Source organism: Daphnia pulicaria, chromosome 3 (genome assembly GCF_021234035.1).
Source record: "Daphnia pulicaria isolate SC F1-1A chromosome 3, SC_F0-13Bv2, whole genome shotgun sequence".
NCBI lineage: Eukaryota > Metazoa > Arthropoda > Branchiopoda > Diplostraca > Daphniidae > Daphnia > Daphnia pulicaria.
In genome coordinates, this window is record NC_060915.1 from 6,721,394 (window position 1) to 6,741,048 (window position 19,655).

A 19,655-nucleotide genomic window follows, 5' to 3' on the forward strand; every position below is an offset into this window, starting at 1 on the left:
AGGCGATAGGGCAGTGCTGTAGCCAACAAATCGAATAAAAATTTCTTTTCGTCACACTCGTTTAGCAGCCGAAAATGACGAACGTCAAGGCGTTAGAAAAATCTCCAAACTGCGTATTTTTTGAATATCAATTGACTGGGAGGAAATTTCTTATCCCAATAAATAAGGATGTGCAACATAGAATTCAAACAGGTAAAAATTGTGTGAATCTAATTTGTCTTAATTCTTTCAATTTATTTTGGAATTTTGTATGCAGAGCCAACATTTATGCAAAATTTTCCAAAAATTTTGAGAAGTAAAATAGAAGCCAGAGATCCTGCATTTTTAAAATATGAGACTGGTAATTTACTAATTGAATTGATTGTTTTATTTATTTTGCCAATGTATTTTTTAGTAATAAAAATTCTAATGTTAGCAGGTGCAGGAGGTAGGACCACAGCACTTTCATCCAGCTCCATTCCATCAGCTCCATCAGCATCTTGTGATGTCTCTGCTTCTTATTCAGCAATATTGTCGGTTTCAAAACCAGTTGTGGCCAGTCAACTAATACCGATCGCACAGAAGCAAACTGTTGAACACACGAAAGATGGTATATTCAACTATATTTTTCTGTTTAGACTTCATGCTGAATGATTTTATTAATTGATTTGTTTCGTTATAGGTTTATCACAGTCTACCAAGCCACAGTCCATCAACGCTGGCGTTCAACGCTGGACATTCGCAGAAGTTGAATCTTTATTGGACGTGTATTCACAATTCCAGCCACGATTTAACAAAAAAAAAACGAGCGTGCGTCAACATTGTGGCAAGAGGTATAAGCTTTCGAAAGTTATTTAATCATTTCTATTTCATAATGCCACTATCAATTGTTATATAAGTTAAATGCATATATCTTCATGTAAGTTAAGCTCATAGTATTTCGTAAAAGTGACACTCAATTAATTTTATTGCAGATTACTGTTGAGTTGATGAAGCGTGGAATTCATACAACTGCAGATCGGTGCAGCGGGAAATTTGCCTCCCTGAAGAAAAAGTTCAATGAAATCAATGACCAAATTCCTGAAGCCAACAAAGAAAAACGCGTCCAGTAGCCTTTTTTTTTGCGAATGAACCAAGTCTTAGGGCTGGAAGATTCGTCAACTCTTGAACATGTCCATGGAGTTGGAGCCGCAACCTCGAAAAAGAGATCTAGGGATTTAACTCCTTCACCTAACCGCCGTCCGTCATCGGAAAATAGCCAAGAAACTCGCTCGAGAAGACAAAAAGGAAAAATCACGAATTCAGAATCAATCTCTTGTCTTATAGATTTAGAAATGGATAGTGCTGCAATGGACAAAGAGTTTCTAGCTGAGATAAAAGCAAGCAACGAAACGAGTTCTGCTAAATCTAACGCTATTATTTCTGCAGCTAAAGCTATTGAAAAGGTTTCAGAGGCTTTCTTGGCCAAATACAGAAGAGTCGATGAAGATAATAAAGTGGCCAAAGCTGTAAGTTCCATTTAATAATCTATTTAATTTTAAACAATTTATAATTTTTCTAACGATGTTGCTTGAACCTCATGTTTCAGATTGAAGAAATCGACTAGACTGCCCTGTGAGAAAATGTTTGGTCCTTTCAAGAAAAAAATAAGCAATTCTTAGTTCAAGTCAGCAACGTTTGAATCTCAGTTTTTGTTGTGGTTTTATTTAACAATTAGAATTCGACTGTAATTTAAGTTTTCATTTTCAAATGCCTTTTGCCCTGTGATCTCATTAAACGCAATCCTCTCTTCAAGAAAGAAATACAAACGAAAATTTTGGTTAACAATTGTGTTGAAAATCAAGTTTATTTTAGACACTCTAAAAGATGAACTCCTCAGCGATGTGTCTTTGTTTTTCGACACCAGCTTCCGTCTCCCGTTCTTCATCGAACTCATAGTCTGGATCGACTTCATCATCATCGTCAACTTTTGGGGCATCGTCTATCCACCCATCACGACGTAAACCGAAATTATGAAAACAACAACAAACCAAGACCATTCGATGAGCGTACTTCATTTTGAATATGTCTAAAAATTTAAGCCGTCGCCACTTCATATTGAGTAAACCAAATGCCCTCTCCACAACCTGACGGTCACTTTTTACGGCACGGTTGTATGCTAACTCGTGGTCTTCTAGATCTCTATTATTTCTAAACGGTACAAGAATATGTTCACGTAGAGGATAGGCTGTATCAGCGAGGATATGGTAATCTGTTTGGCCAAGCCTGACACCCAATGCTTCGGAAAGAGGACTGTTTCTCAGAATTCTACCATCTCCCAAACTTCCGGGAAATTCCACTGCTGCATCAATGATTTCTAAATCACGCGTTGATACTATCTGTAGCTTTATTGTCGTTTTACACTTTCTGCTGGTGTATGAAGGCAGCTGATTTAAGGGTTGGCGGATTTCAAATTCCGAAGCATCAAGTGCCCCTATACAATAAAAATATTTATAATCTATGAGAAAATTTTGACTAGACATTTAACTAACCGAGAGTATTGACAATTTCAAAATTTCTTGATAGTTCTTGGTAGTCTTCTAACCTTGGCCATCTTATGAATCGGTTCGCCATATTAAAGATAACTTTCATCGTCTTCATCACTACGTAGTGTACAGTTCCTTGATTAATGGCAAAACGTCTTGATAAAACACGATATGCTTCTCGATTCGCAAGGCACCAGACCATTATCATTAATTTGTCTGTGACAGGAAGGCCGTTATATACATAATCTCCTAGTATGAAGGGGCTCACCAACTCAACAAGTACCTAAAAACACAATGTTTTTCTATATAATGCGCAACAATAGCCTTATTCTTTATCAAAATAGCTTTGTTTAATCAGTAAGAGAATTCTGGCTTTGAAACGATTTGTTTTCTTACCCAAAAAGTAGGTTTAGTAAATCGAAAGTCTCGTTTGAAATGTCGTTCGGGATAAGTTTCAAACCAAGTTCCGACATATGCCGAGTAATATACCGACCTGTTTTCTTCAACTCGCATCAAAACTACACGATGGCATTCTAAAAGCCGACTGAGAATATCTCTTCGTCTTCTTCTCACTATTTGTTCTATAAAGTTATTGTCGTCTTGATCAGCCAGTTGAATAAACGCAAGAAATTGATTTAATAAAATTCCAATTTCTTCTATCATCATAAACTTAATCCTGATTAAATCTAAATTAATTAAAATTAAAAGTTGGTTTATCTTTATTATTTTTTGTAACATACTGAAATAGACTTCCATTTGGTTCCACTGCAAACATGTGACCAAGGGACAGATGCAATATTACTTTATCCATCCTACAACCTCTTAGATGTTGCAATCACCGAACTTAACAAATTTTCTTCTTCGAAAGCAACGACTTCGCCATCTTCTTATTCAATGTCGTTGATCGACGGGTCAACTACAAAAATTTTTCTATGATCAATATTTTCTCGAAGTTCTCTATTTTCTTTAGATATTTCGTCAGTCTTGCACTAACTCGCTCAATTAATTCAATCTTCTCTTTTTTCTTTGCAATTTACTTGACATATTTTGCAAGTCAAGATCGGAAACAAACTGACTTTTATCTGCCATGACTGCTTTTTGACGACTAACGGAATTGATTTTAAAAAATGCATTTATTAAGCACGTTTTTTTTGGTTATGGTTTTTCTTCAATTTTAATACGACCATTAATATATAGATAGTATTTAAATTGTAATGTTCTCAATTCATGTTTTTTAAATGTAGGTTTATGTAAACTTACACTCGAGTTCATGAATACGACAGTTACGTCACTTTTATATGAAAATCAATATCGATGGTATTGTAAAAGTAATGTTCTTAATTCACAGATTTCCTTGAAATTTTATGAAGTTTGCTGCCCCACAGGATTTAATTTCAAATTTCAATAATTTACTCCCCAAAAAATAACAGGTAGACTCACGCGACTCTTATTTTCAAAGCCTAATTAAAAATAATTAGAGTTTAGTACACACTACATTGTAATTTACTTTTTGCATATAAAAACACAGTTAGCCTCTTTGAGTAGCTAATTTTGCTACAAAATAGATTACAATACCTTTGACGAAACTCATAAAGACATAAAATAAAGCTGAGTGGATCGATAAGTGATCCCCTAAAAGTCTAATCCAGTCAAAAGCTCTTTCAATACTATTATTTGCTCATTCCTACTCCCTCAACAAAATTCTCCTCTACCGAAAATGATTTCCAAAGTTATTCTTTTTCGAAGTTCTTCAGCAACAATTTTTGGAAAGTGGTATATGGCATTCCCGACAAATTCTCACTTATAATTGAAACTTATAAAAATAAAGGAAAATAATAAACAATAACTTGTTAAATCTTACACCATATATGCAAATATGAATGAATTTAGACCAACCATATTGGAGTAAAAACATTTAGTATAACGGATAATGTAATAAATCTATCGGTTACAACCACTATTGTTTACACGGTATCTTATGGCAGATATTCACACCGTAACTAAGAAAAAGTTAAAAAAAAACTATATGGGACACAATCAACGAAAATACGAATTCGGACAAAAAAATAAATGGTTAAATATGAATTCCAATGAAACTAAATTTGAACTATTGGGCGGTATACGCTATTGAGTGAAAGGGTATATTTTAAAACTTAGGATTAAACGTGGGAGCAAGTAAATTGAAAAATCACAATTTCCCTTTTGGGCAGGAAATTTGAGCAACTTGTTGTCACGTCGTAGGGATTATCTAGAGCAAAAATGGCATAATGTTATAAATAATTGTACAAAAAGATAGAGAATATAGGGTTCTACAATTTTACACAATGTTTTCTCGATAATTCGAGTATTTTTCGAAATATTTCGTTTCTAGGAAATGGAAGAAAACTGCAAATTTTGGAACTAAGTATTAGGACAACAAAATTTTTTTGTTATTTCACAATGTCAATACATCAATCGATGCAGAATTTCGATGAAAATCCATTGATGTGCATTATTTATGGGTTTTATTGCTTAGTTTCAGCAATATCAACCAACAAATATTTCAGTGACTTTGGATCGAGTCAGACCACATCCAAGAAAATTGCCACTTCTTTTTTTTTGAAATTGATGAATATTTATGATCATTGATCGAAAGGGAATCTTGTAATACTTAGGATTAAGCGATAAATTCTTAAAAATCTCACAATTTTCCTTACAAACAAGAAATTTGTACTCTATGCTAGTTGTAAGAAAAAATCACACTGTAAAGAATATCTAGAGTAAAAGTGGACTAAAACTATAAATAATTATACAATATAAAAAGTTCTACAATATTACATAAGGTTTTCTCTATTTTTTGAGTATTTTTGAAATATTAAGTTAACAGGAAATGGAAGGAAACTGCGAATTTCGGAACAGCAGACACGTTTTTGAACAAATAAAAAAAAACATATTTTCGTTATTTCACAATTTCTGTACATCAATCGATGCAGAATTTCAAGGCAAATCTCAGATGTGCATTATTTGTGGGTTTTAATGCTTAGTTTAAGAATTATTAGCCAAACATTATTTCAGTGACGTTGGATCGAGTATGGCAAGATCCAAGAAAATTGCCACTTTTATTTGTTTGAAATTGATAAATATTTATTCATAATTGAGCGAAAGGGCATCTTTAAATACTTAGGATTAAAAAATAAATTCTTAAAAATCTCACAATTCTCCTTACGGACAAGAAATTTGTACCCTATTTTAGCTGTAAGAAAAAATAACGCTGTAAAAAATATCTAGAGTAAAAGTGGACTAATACTATAAATAATTATACCAAAAGATAGGGAATAAAAAGTTCTAGAATATTACGCAAGGTTTTCTCAATATTTTTAGTATTTTTTGAAATATTTCGTTACCAGGAAATGGAAGAAAACTTCGAATTCTCGAACATCAGATGTATTTTTGAACAACAAATTTCGAAAAAAAAACATTTTTAGTTATTTCACAATGTCTGTATATCAATCGACGCAGAATATCATGGAATCCATTGATGAGAATTATTTATGGATGTTATTGCTTAGTAAAAAGCATTATTAACCAAAAATTATTCCAGTGACGTTGGATCGAGTCTCGCCAGATCCAAGCCAATTTGCCAATTGCATTTATTTGTATCAACGAATTTTTTTTTATAATTGAGCAAAATGGCATCTTGTAATACTTAGGATTAAGCGAGAAATTGTTAAAAATCTCACAATTTTCCTTACGGACAAGAAATTTGAACCCTGTGCTAGCTGTAAGAAAAAATCTTGTCGTACGTAAAGAATATCTAGAGTGAAAGTGGATCAATGCTATAAATAATTATACCAAAAGATAGGGAATAAAAAGTTCTGCAATAAAACATAAGGTTTTCTCAATATTTTGAGTATTTTTTAAAATATTTCGTTACCAGGAAATGGAAGAAAACTTCGAATTCTGGAACAGCAGCCTTGTTTTTGAACAACAAATTTCGAAAAAAAAAAATTTGTTATTTCACAATGTCTGTATTTCAATCGAGGCAGAATTTCATGGCAAATCCATTGATGTGCATTATTTATGGGTTTTATTGCTTGGTTTAAGCATGGATGTCAATTAAACCGCATGACATTGATCTCAATAAAAATGCATGAATTAGATATCGTTTTAATGTTTCATTTTAAATATTTTTTAATATCAATAAAACATCCAAAAGACATGTTTGATAATTTTGACAATTTCGTTTAGGGTGATGTTATAAAACATCATTATGGTCCATATGCATTTCATTTTGAATCAATTAAAGCAAGGCCAGCTGACTCTTTTGTGATAAGTAATAAATGTCGGGTCCTGAAGATAGAGGGAAATACAAAAGAATTTCTTTCTTTCAAAGAATATTGATTAAAAGACGAACGCGGAAATTTCATTAATTTATATGAATTCCCAATGAAGGCCCATCTTCTAAAAATCTTCGTCTGTGACACACATCAACAGGATGAAGAAGGAGATAACATTATTATGCCAATTGCTGATTGCAGGGATGTTGTGAAATGTGTTTCCTTAAATTACGAAAAAAGCTTTGTTTTTTTTTCCACTTCTTCACAACCTATGATTTCATTTTTGAACAATTTTTTTTTAATTCCCAGCAACTAATTGTCTTAAAATTGTTATCTCTGAGATAGGGTTATGCTTTCGGTAACTATTTTCCCCTAAACAAAGACATACTTAAAAAATTTGATGATTAATACACAATTTTGGTTCACTGCACGTCAGTTTCATGTGATCTATCCTTTCAATTTTATTTGGGCAGTTAAAAAAATATATGTTATTGGTAAAAGCAGTGGAAGATTAATGTGTGCGTTTCATATTTCAAAAAGGATGTTAAACAATAGCATTAATTTATTTATTAAGATGTCCATTTTCTATTTGAAAATGTTATATAAAAAATAGTACATCATTTAAATGTCCGTTTCATAGCATAAATTGTAAAAGAAAAACGATGTGAACATAAATTTGTAAAGTACGTGTCCATTTTTTATTCGAAAAATGATATAACAAAAAGCATGTCAATAGCAAGTTATTTTCTTTTTTGAAATATGATGTCAATATTAATATATCAATTTCACGTCAATTTTGCATTTCAAAAATTTGTATTGGAAAACGTTATACCAATAACATGTCGTTATGATATTTTAAAAATGATGTCAAATTTTACACATTATTTTCGCATGTTTTTAATTTACGTAAAATTACTTAATGTCAAATTCACGTGATTCGCATATACAAAAATTGATGTCAATTTTTGTGCAGTAAATAATACATTAAAAAATATCAGAAAATAGTTTAGAATTGTTCATTAACAAATGTAATGTCACATACATATCCATTTCGTATCATACATGGGATGTCAAATAATTTATAACAAATTCATTTCAACTAATTGACAGGAACATCAAAATGACATGGGAATATCAAATAGACATCCCAATGACATCCAATGCTACCTGGGTAGCACACCCATCTTTTCTTTAAATCCAAACTTTACCACTATTACCAGAGATAATGGCTTTCACCCTTCATTATAAATACTTGGACCTTCAAACACCAATTATCATGGGTTCATGATGAAAGAATCATCCAATCCCTATCCCAACTCTATAATCCTTATACTGTCCCATTTTATCTGTTTCATGATAAATTAATTTCTGAAACGGAGAAACTAGCACTCCGCACAATTCTATATCTTAAAGGCTGCTGATAAAGGCTGTTACACTGTTATCTGGAATTTTAAAGATTATAATAAAACCAACAGACAGTTATCTTATCAATATAAGTATAAAGAACTCTCTCAAAAGGAATTCACTTGAAAATTTAAAAACCTAAAGCAAACAAATTGTGCTACCTCTGGAAATTTATTCGTCTCTCCACCTCATAACCCCCACTGAAGACGAAGCCAACTGCGACCGTCCCCTTACTAGCTCTAATTTCCATTTTTTATCAAAAATCCATAAAAACATGGAAGCAACAAGTAAGAACTTTCCTGGTATACCAAACGAAGCCATTACTTACCTTTTGAATAAATATATAACATAATTAAAAAACCATTACTCAAACTCATCCCTGGCCCTCTAAAAAACACTCGGACTGTTGTTCAACGACTACCACAACTACCATCCGTACCCTTAGTGCAGTATTCTTTACTGGTTACATGGCCGACGTAACCAGCCTCCACCCTACTTTCCCGTGAAAACTTGCATTGAAGTTTCCACCAGATTTTGTGGATAACTTTTCTTTAACCGCCAGCGAAAATCCCCCTCCCCACACACACATATTCTCCGCTAAAACCACCAGCAGACACTTCGACACTATGTATGTCGCTCTCCGTATACTTTGTAATAATAATACTATCTATAGATATATACTAGAAGGTATCACCATCATACATCTAGCCACGGCTGTTCTGTGCTCATATTTATGGTTCCTTCTCCGCTTGAATATATTTTCCACCCGCCCCGGTTTTTTGAGTCGGCATGCATCAGCGAGGCCCTGCTGTTTCTTCGTCTGTATTATTATGTAGGTCTACACATTTTTGAACGGGCATAGTTTTGATGTTGCACATTTTATGGAATATATGGAACGAACGCTATATGTGCTGAATAAAATGATCAAGTGGCCTGTCTGTCATGAAGAGTTGTGTGAAGTGAAAAACATACACAGCCCAGCAGCAGCAGAGAAAAGAATGGCGCAATAGTCGCGCACTTCCTGGCAAAAGCAGAAACCGACCGAGTCGATTCCTATACGCCAGTTATTTAAGACCGGTCGTTTATTCTTTTTTTTTGTTTTTTGTTTTGTGTTTGTCTTCTCCTCTCACGCTCCTTTTGTGCTCCGTGTCTGTGCAGGATGGCGGCAACGACCAGAAAAACAGGAACCGACGAACGCAAAAACCAAACGCCAAAAAACCCTGTCTTATTTCTTTTCCTTTCTCCGCCTATTCATTTGTTATTGCCGCCGTACATATAAATCGCGCGATCCAGCGCTGGCGAAAATGCAACAATGCTGCTGGGGAATAACTGTTGAGAAACAAAGCTGAAGAGAGATACTATATACACGCCAAGGAGGAGACATGCGTCATCATGCCCACAGACTATACACATCTAAATCAACATGAAATCGATGCGCTCAGCAGCATGCACGATGATGATGCAGCTGAGCAATTTGAAAATGATAGACGAGAGAATCGCCAAATCCTCCGCCGATGGCTCCCAATCACTTCTGCAGTCCCGGTTAGGACTCATTGCCAAAGGCCAACCAGCCGCATCTTTCCCGTGATGGATTGCTCTTGGCAATTACACGTCACGCTTGTAGTTGTGTGTAGAGTCTGTAGATGTATATATAGGACGGATACAGTCGAAAAGAGGAGGGAAAAATGAAATTTTTGTCGTTCTTTTTTTTTTTTTTTTGTTTCTTTTTCTTCCAAATGTTCTCGTCATTTTCCGATTTCCGAAAGATTTCAAGTAGGCTCGTATAATTTTGGCATCAGCATTGACTGTTATGTATTTGTGCGATGGTGTTTGCATGTTTATGTTGCTGCGCATTCGCCATCGTCTTTTATTTTTATTTATTTTCCCTTCTCTTTTGTTGGTGGGAGTGCATCCAAAATTTATTTGTCCCTCTCGGCTCTCTCTCGGCTCTTTCTTCCTTGAACGGCCGCCATAAAAACAGCCAGAAACTCGATGAACTCTCCCAGTTGAAAGGATTTTTTTTTTTCGACGTGGAATTAGATCGGGTGGTGATTAGGCATCGTCGTCGTCTCTCTCTTTTTCTCTCTCATCCTACATCACTTTGAGCGAGGAAATAATAATAAGATCAACCGCCAATTTTCGTGAACGATTATTCAAACGGCAACGGTTTGGGGGCCTAGTGGATGAGGTTCGACACGTTTGAACTCGGCATTTTATCCCCCCCCCCCCAAAAAAAAAAAACTCAAGACACATCACGTAAACATGTTTTGTTGATGACGGGACTGGCTGGCGGTGTCAGCTGACACATATGCTTCAGCGTGAAACACCAAAAATTCGATTTCATGCTTGGAAATTGTCAAAACAATCCCAAACAAAAACGTTTATATATAGTGAAATGTCATTGTTTTTATATTATCAAAGCTGCACATGAAAGCGCGTGTAATTGATGATCTCGGATGCCGTAAAGTGCTTGCTATACGAATGTCTTAATTACCTATAAATGATTATATATAACGTATAGCCGCGTATATCTAGGCGGCGCTGTTTGTGCGTGTATAATGCTTTCTCGCAGCAAATCCAAATCGTTGGGCTCTCGTCTCGAATGTGTTTGTCTTGACAAAAGAAGGCGAGCAAACAATCAGTTTGAACACAGACACCCACACGGCATAAAAGGCTGCAGGATCGAGCCATCGAGCGCTTGTTTAACCTATACAGCTGGTTGACTTGCCAGTCAAGATCCCGCGTGCAGTGGCCGCCGCCACCGCCAGCCAGCGGATGGAAACCTATTTATTCTGTTTTTCTATTTCCACTACAGAAAAAAAAATAAAGAAGAAGCCACCTCCCACTCGTAGGAAGCGATCGCCTTCCTCCCGGACGATTTAAATTGTGAACTGCTTTAATCAGCTACTGAATTATGAGGTGTTGACCCCTCCTTCCAAAATCAACGTACTATTTGTTAACCATATCAGGAAAACGTCGTTTTGATGCGCTAGCATGATATCGAGTCATGTACCTTTCATATTGTGGTTTAGTAACCAATTATTTTTAATTTTCTATGCACTATTATGATTAATCTTTGAAGGGATGAGATCTATCACAGAAAAATTCTGCATCCCGAAGTCAACACTGGCCTTCTAGTGACGCAAATAATTAGAGGTTAATGATGAGATTCGAGTTTAAGAATGTTGCCGAGACATCGAAAGGTAACACAATTGATGTGTGCAGTGTTTACACTTCAATACTGATAACACACCATTTCTTGCAAAAGTGACTAAAAAATTGTCAGTGAGTTAACGAATTTCTTTACAAATCACAGCTTCCTATGCGTGACTGCTTGTGCATCGTGGCTCATTGCGTGTAATTAGATTAGGTGGCGTGAACTAAGAATTAATTCACGAAAAAGTGCCAGATGCGGCCATTGTGTGACCAAATATCCCCTACAAGATTACCAATTAGTCTCTGCCCTTCAACTCTGTCATTAGGATTATTCGTAACGATTTGCCGATTTGCGAACAATCAATGAAATATTCAGTGTTAGAAATCATCCAATCTTTCATTTTATTCCTTGCATGAACATTCAGTGAAATCTATGACACGGAACGTGAATGAAGCTATATTGTTGGAATGCTAACAGGCGGACGTGAATGACCTCTTCCCGTCGCATTGGTGTTTTCGGCTACGGTGAGGAACATTTAATTGAATTAAATCGAATCACGGTGGTTTTATTCAGATACTGGACTGAACATTGCTGATATGTTGGCGTTTAATATAATAATTCATTGATCGACCTAAGTGTCTCAATGTATTGACGACGTCGACTTGTTTAAAGGTGCATGATGAACAACGTCAACTTGACAACATTTTGAGATAAGGTTGATTGATCTTTTCAATACAAATATCTAAGCCCATAGTGAAGATCGGTGTCGATTAGAATCAAATGTTACCGGATATTCTTATCGACCCGTAATCACAGGTGCTCAGCAGGAGTGAAGTACTCAATTCGCTTCTCAGAAATTGAATCTTCAGATCCGCACTGATTACAGATTTCCCTGCGACCCAGAATATAATAATAAATCGTTCATTAAATGTGTTAACGAATTCAGAATTCTGCTTATTAGTTGAAATAATTAATTCCTTAACCCTATATAAAAAATGAAAATAGTATCCAATGCCAATTGCAAAAACGACTGATGTTCATTGATCAACAGAATATATTTTATAGCCAGCATAATGAAAGAAACACTATTTTTCTATTATCTATCGGATCTTCCAACCGATGCGGAGGCAAAAGTTGGGGTAAAGCCCGGGCTGTTGCCGGGGGGTGCCAAAGTCGCATTCCCGTCGTGGGTTTACCATCTGCAGCCCAAGTTTCAGCGCAGACTAGTGCGACTAGTGACGACGCTGCTTGTTGTAACCACACGTTAGTCAATTGCATTACTGATACAAAAATTGCTTTCATGAAAAAAACGTGAATAAACTGCATCGCATTTTTATACAGTTATGAATGGGTAGCCAAAAAGACTTAGGTCAACACGCAACTTTTTTCTTAGTTATGGGCCAAATGAAATCCTGTGTTTCGGTATACTTTAACTCACTTGAATCCCGTCTCAATGCGCGGCATTCTCGAAATGGTTGTTATTTTATTTGATGTAAATAATGAACTGCTTTATTCAACTACTGAATCAAGAGGTGTTGATCCCTGTTTCCAATAACAACGTTGTGTGTATTACAAATGCACAATGCATTACTAATAACAACATTACTAATAAAGATATTCACGCGACCTACTGCATATCAGGACCTAATAACTCAATAAGATAAGCGAGCCACAAAGGTATACCAACTTCAAGATGATAAACATGAATTTCAACTTTTCCAAGAACTTTTCTTTGACGTAAAAGTGGTTTCTCGAGAAGGCGGTGGAGGGGGCGGGGGCTATCACCTTTATGGAAAATTGATTTCGCAACCTAATAAAGACAAAACACCCGCCGTCAAAACGCAGCAACCTGAATTCTGTTGCAACCGGCACAGACAACTAGATGCCAACAACGCGATGGAAAATCAAAATCAGCATTTTGCTATCGAAAATGCACAGTTCCAGTTGGAACACAGGCAAATGTTGCAAAGGATTGACCGTTTGGAGACGATCGCGATGCTTGCGAACATTCCGGCGAATAGAGAAAGAGTAGTATAAGAGTTTAACACGGAACGCAGCAGACGTTATAAAGCCATAAATTCTTTGAGTTAATACAAACGGTGACTTCGAATAAGAGATCAAATAAAAACAATAAAACTCAATTAATAGCATCAGTGTATTTATTTGTTTTATTTTTAAAATTCAGGCCAGCAATCCCAAATTTCTTCAATTCAAAACATTTCACAGCCTATCCAATTGGTCCTATACAATGACCATGCGCAGCAATCAGAAAATAATAAATTTTGCTTCACTTAATTAAAACAATTGAAAATCAAATGTCATATAAGATATGGCATAAAAAAAGAGCGAATTAATTTTTTAAGGAAATAGATCAGGGGGCGATGAAGATGATGCCGCAAGCGATGCGGGGCCCGGAATTGCCCGTCGTCCGGCTGCCTTCGTTGTCTTGGCGGCCGAGATTGTCCACGTTGGCGTGAACGACCATGGCCCGTCCGATGATGGAATTCGGCCCGCTCAGCGCCGTCATCGTGTCCACCATGTCGACCTTAGCCACTCCCGAAGCATCGGCCAAAATGTTGCCGTAATCGCCGGCGTGACGGCGGTCGGGAGCATCGCCCGGGGCTCCGTGAAGCGCCTTGGTCGGGTTGAAATGTTTGCCAGTCCAGTCGCACCCGTTGCTGAAGATGTCGCCGAATTCGTGAACGTGAAAGCCGTGCTGGCCCGGCGTCAATCCCGTGATCTCACCGACGATCCTCAACTCACCCGAGCACTCGGTGAAGTTGAGAACACCTTTGACGGGCGAATTTCCAGCCAGGTGGATAAATCGTGGATAAATCGCAGGATCTGAATTTGGCCGACCAGGAGATCGACGACACGCTGAGGCGCTACACCAATTTGCTGCTGACGCGGACGCTCAGCGGATGCCTTTCGACGCTGATCCGCAAGCCGTCGCTGTCGCTCCTCCAACTCATTCAGATCTCGATCAACACCAATTACCTGGAGGAGTCCAACGGCTGGCTGGAGGAGTTTATCGCCCAGCTGACGGGGGCCTCGCGTGAGTTGTCGCACATTGCCCGGCTGCAAGGGCGGGCCGTCTTCCGCGACGTGAGGGACGACGCCGAGCAGCAGATCTACGAGGCCCTCAAGCGCAAAATGGACGAGTTTATGGAGTTGGCCAACTACGACTGGCAGCTCAATGAGCCATCGGGTCAAGCCTCTTCTTTCCTTTTGGACTTGATCGCCTTCCTGCAGAGCACCTTCCAGGCCTTTACCAATCTCAAGGTGGGCAAGTACTTTGGGCTGCTCGAACCAGATGGGCAATTGCTTCATCCTGACTGGAGTGGCGCTTATCTGACCAAATAAGGCCACGTCCTCGTGCAAAATGTTTTAATAGATTCTTCTTTCCAAATGCGGATGACAATGACGGATGGGACTAACCGTTTTTCAATTGTTTTTTCTTCTTTTAAAAACCAAAAGGAACACGTTGCCCAAACGCCTGTCTGACGGCCTGCCGTCACATCGCTGAAATTCTGATGGATCTTCTACTCAGCGACGATGTCAAATCAATTTCCATGGGAGCCCTTCAGCAAGTGAACCTTGACGTCATTCAATGCGAGCGTAAGTTGCTACCCAATTAATTAGATTATTCTAATCGATAAAGCATGTTCCTTTTGATGTTAGAATTTGCGGCTTCCGAACCGGTCCCGGGGTTCGAGGACGGGACCTTGTTGTCTTCATTTTTGGACCTGCGCCAGCTGCTGGATTTGTTGCTGTCCTGGGACTGGTCAGCTTACTTTCACGATTATGGTCAGGATACCAGCAAATACTTGCGTGTTTCGCCCCAGCGAGCCATTACCGTTTTGGAAAAGTAATTCGAACTGTCTCAACCGTCCCTGCTGCCCATATTCATTGCCTTGCGTTTCTTTGTTGTTGCCCGTTTAACAGATTGCGTGAGGCTGACAAGCGAACGGTGTTTTCCGTCCTGAAAAAGAGCGAGCGAGACAAGAAGAAGCTGATGGAAACGGTGTTGCGTCAGTTGAGGCAGCTGCTCCAATCTTCGGCCTAATCCTGCCAGTCGTCCCATTATTACCTTCCATCGTTCCATGTTATCCCATTCATTTTTTTCTCTTTTTCAACCGTTGTACATGTGTGAATCCGGTGCCTTGTAATCGAATTTTGGCTATTTAGATCGGCTCATGTCGTCTGTGTTTTCCGTCTATCCCTGGATTTAAAAAAAGATTCAGCTGATTGTTGCTATAGATTCTCTCCACCTCCATCGCTTATTTCTTCCACCTTAATTATTCATGTTTATTCATTCCCCACACCACAGGGTTGTCTTCTAGGAATAATGAACCCCGCTGGACATCGAATCTGGCTAGTTTATAACATTTCCTTTCTTTTTTCAAAGGAAACCAAAACGGCTTATTTTTGTTGTGATTCATATAGCAACTTCCTTGCATCTACTTATACCCCCTCCTCTGCGCCTTCGTTTTTTTTTTCGATGTTTACCATCGTCTATTTTTGTTGCACATTGTCAAAGTGTACAAACACAAACTGCATGAAAAATAAAGGAAAATACAAAACCCTTTAAAAGAACTTCCTTGTTTTGTGTTAGCCATTAAGCAATGCTTCCTGATGTAATTGCTCAATACATTTTAATTGAATGAATTAATAATCAAGTTTTGAACAAGACGCTAAATAAACTTAAATTTAAGAGCAAATAAAATGTAAGACTCTATTGCCGTTTGCCGTTAAGTTGAATTATTCAAATTAAAGGCAAAATTCCAAAAATTCATAAATGGTCAGTACCAGTGACCACAGGACCAGAAACATTCATGGTATATTATGGCTTGTTCAAAAGCAAAAATGGCGAACCTGAATTTATAAGTCTTATTTAGGCAAGAACTTTTGAAATTTCAAAAATCGAATAAGTTCCCCCAGTGAAAGTTCCGTCGCTCTCGTGTGGAACCTGACGAAGTGGAACTTTATGAGAGGCCAATTGTCGTCTAAACGTCTCAGCCATCTTTTGTTTTTCTACTCGGTTACGCAATCAAATAATGGGCAAGTGAAATGCAAAACTACTTATTGGCGTAATATAGTAGCCTTAGCTAAATTCGACTTGAATTATTAAAAGTTTCTATATCTACCTTTAACCGTTAAGACAAACACTAGCGAACTTTCATAGATGTATACCTTTAAATACTCGATTGATTTTACATTGAGGTACCGTGTATTTAACGTTGCACTGACATAGTGTACTCTAATTATTTCAGTCCAATTGGAATGGAATAAATTAGAATACCCATTTAAAGGAATTGACCGTCCACCAAGAGTTGAAATTATCTGGGACACTATGTTCAGGTGACAACTTAAACAGTAAATTTAATGACAATAAACAACATTTATAAAATACGCAACCGCTTATAACCGATTGGTAATCAATACTTCAACAATCGAGTTCCACATCACTTTCGTCTGTCAATCAGTCAATTTCATGTGGTTTTTTTTCAAAAGATTAAAAAGTAATTTCTAAAGTTCATTGATTGGATTGCGATATCCGCCGGAAGAAAAATAGTTACGCCCAAAAAATGCTTTTGTCACGTAGTACATGAAATAAAATTAGGCCATCAATCAACCCCTTTTGCTGGTCTAGGTCCAGTACCCACCCACGGCGGACATGACTTCTCTATCTCGTCGATAAAGTTAAATTTTATGGTAATAAATTGATGAAATCTGTTGTTAGCAATCACGAGTTTCACGCACGATGATTACTAGCACTAGTAAATACCACAATCGTATGTGACCGTGACCTCAATTTGGGGAAGGTTTCATCTTGTGTATATTAAAGATAGGCTTACGCATCATGAGCTTACGGAAAAGTACTTCTTATTCTGGCAATTACTCCAAATTAAAAAGAAAATTATTCACTCGCGGGCCGTGAGCCGTCATGGTCGGGTTGAAATGTTTAGTTGGCCAGTCGAGGCGTCGCTTCCGTAGCTGAAGAAGTCGCCGAATTCCTGAACGTGAAAGCTGGCTGGCCCGGCATCAATCCCGTGATCTCACCGACGATCTTCAACTCACCCGAGCCCTCGTTGAATCCCAGCAACCATCGATCACACAGTTCCATATATCCATTTCGATTTCCGTGTAATTCTTTTTTATATTCAAATTTTTTTTTATTATTTTATTGAAAAAGTAATTACCTTTTCCAAAAACATCTAGTGCATACACACCAAGATAGTAACACGTATACGAAATGAAAAAAAAATCAATTATTACTCAGGGTAACTGAGTCTAAAAAATCAGGCAGAGAATTTACCTTCGAAAAACTGCTAAAACAACCTATAAAACTAAACACCAAAATTATTTTCATAACAGGACTGTATGTAAATCTAAGAAAATCATCCTGCAACATTTTTTTTTAAACCTTTAAATTCTCATGAAATTTCAAAAAGGCGTCCTCTGCGGGACCACATTTTCCTATTAATTCTTCAATCAACGTAACGACTTGATGTTCGTGTCGTTTCATGTCTAATTTTCTGAGTCTTATAAAATCTCTTTTTGGTAAAAGTTGTTTTTGATACAAATCTACTAAAAGACTTTCGTAATTGATGCCAAAGGTTTCATGGTAAAATTCCCTGGGAAGAGCGTAATAAATCATTAATTTTGTATACGCCGTTAGTTGGTGTTGTTTCGCTTACATAAACCTTTTTGAAAAACGAAGTCGGATCGCTCAGTTCATCTTTGCCATTTTGCTTAGAAAAAGCGTATGACGTAAGAATTATCGTCACGATCGATCCGTAGTTGGACCCATTGAATTTATGCAAAAACCCCAAAATACTCAACACAACGTCCATTGTGTAGCCAACCACTTTTGTTCGGGGTACTCGCTCCCGGATGTCTATATAAGTTGGCTTATAAGGAGCCACACAAGCCTATATAAAGCGAATAGATAAAAAAACTAAACATTTTCTTCCCTTTTTCATATAATGAAGGCAGGAGCAGCAGGAGGAGCCGCCATTTCACATTGGGTTGGAAATGTATAGAAAAAACCGAAAGAGAAAATAATAGATTGAGAAGATCAAAGATATACAATTATTGCGTGGAATTTTGGATTGTTGCTGTAACAAGCCAAGCACTCTCTGTGTGTATATATACGGGGAGAGGAGGGGAATGTACTCAATAAGTCTCATCGTCAAAATGTTACAGAGAGTAGAGATCTCGAGCATATAATATGTGTGTGTGTGGTTATATAGACGCCTGTCTCTTTATAGCCATCATGAGCAGTAGTAGCAGTAGCAGTAGTAGAAGTAGGGTATATATAATAGCAGCCAGCCAGCCAGCCAGTGCACAGGTTCCTCGCTATTTCTTTGTGCTTTTGTTTCTGTGGCTCTTGGATGTTCTTCTTCTTTCTCTCCCTAGTTTTCTTTATTTTTCTTTTTTCGGCTTCAGCCTAATTAGACTAGTGTATCCTGTTTGGAGGAGGATACAATGATGAATTACCCGCCGGCGCCTACTCAACCGAACCGGCACTCCAGACTCCACCCGTAGATAGGAAAGCCAATATCGTGCGGATGCGATTTTCTTTATACAGGACTATATACTTATAAATATATCCTATCGTACTATACATTATACACATTCGGGTGGGTGTACACTGTACTAAATAAGCCGTGTGTGTATTTTTTTAATACGTAGGCATGGTCACGTTTTTCTCCTTTACGGGAAATGATTCGCGTGATCATCTCGCGATCATCTCCCGATACATCATCTCCCGATATTGTTGCCGGAACCAACACAATCAAATCAAATAAAAAGGGGTAACGCGTGGGCTGGATGGAAGTCCATGGAAACGGCCACAAAGAGTACTCGGAAGTCGTAATAAGAAAGGGTAACAAAGAAAACAAACACAGAACAAACAAGACAGACAAGCTAAAAAGATGTTAGATAATACTTTTGACATTTTGTCTCTTTTTAGATTTTGACTCACCTGGACTCACCGGGCAGAGTCAGGAAAACAACGGCGAAAAAAGATATTCGTGCCAGCGACATCGGGATGGTAGTTATCGGCAGCGGATCACTCTGTACGATTTTCACCGGCGACTGTCCTGTCGTGCTGGTGAGCGAATCGACCAAGTGAACACGAGACTCCCGAATTTGCAGCATTTCCCAACGAGGATGATACGTTTTCCCGTCTTCTCTGGGGACGGACGAACCCGACCCGCTCACGGCCTGCTCCGCTGCTGTCCTGTATATCCGCGATGCGCAACGGCA

The 19,655-nt window shown here is 37.5% G+C and overlaps 3 protein-coding genes across 3 annotated transcripts; 2 read left to right on the forward strand and 1 right to left on the reverse strand.

The window, feature by feature from the left end:
• Positions 1–1,004: 1,004 nt before the first annotated feature.
• On the forward strand, positions 1,005–1,698 carry LOC124328904. The gene is made up of 2 exons (XM_046787751.1): positions 1,005–1,487; positions 1,568–1,698. Exons 1-2 carry the CDS (start codon positions 1,107–1,109, stop codon positions 1,583–1,585), a joined length of 399 nt encoding a protein of 132 aa, XP_046643707.1. The 5' UTR covers positions 1,005–1,106; the 3' UTR covers positions 1,586–1,698.
• An 11,829-nt stretch (positions 1,699–13,527) lies between these two features.
• Positions 13,528–14,196, reverse strand: LOC124328817 (superoxide dismutase [Cu-Zn], chloroplastic-like; the record flags this gene model as incomplete). The annotated part of the gene is made up of 1 exon (XM_046787633.1): positions 13,528–14,196. A coding segment is annotated over one exon (444 nt), but the record flags the coding sequence as incomplete, so codon positions are not given.
• An 8-nt stretch (positions 14,197–14,204) lies between these two features.
• On the forward strand, positions 14,205–15,973 carry LOC124328818 (exocyst complex component 6-like; the record flags this gene model as incomplete). Its single annotated transcript, XM_046787634.1, is given in 5 exon segments — positions 14,205–14,663; positions 14,859–14,868; positions 14,871–14,999; positions 15,063–15,249; positions 15,327–15,973. Coding segments are annotated over 5 exon segments (906 nt in total), but the record flags the coding sequence as incomplete, so codon positions are not given.
• Positions 15,974–19,655: the final 3,682 nt, after the last annotated feature.

Bases quoted from the DNA above. Each gene is read 5' to 3' on its own strand.
- LOC124328904 (XM_046787751.1), top strand. From the start codon at position 1,107: ATGAACCAAGTCTTAGGGCTGGAAGATTCGTCAACTCTTGAACATGTC.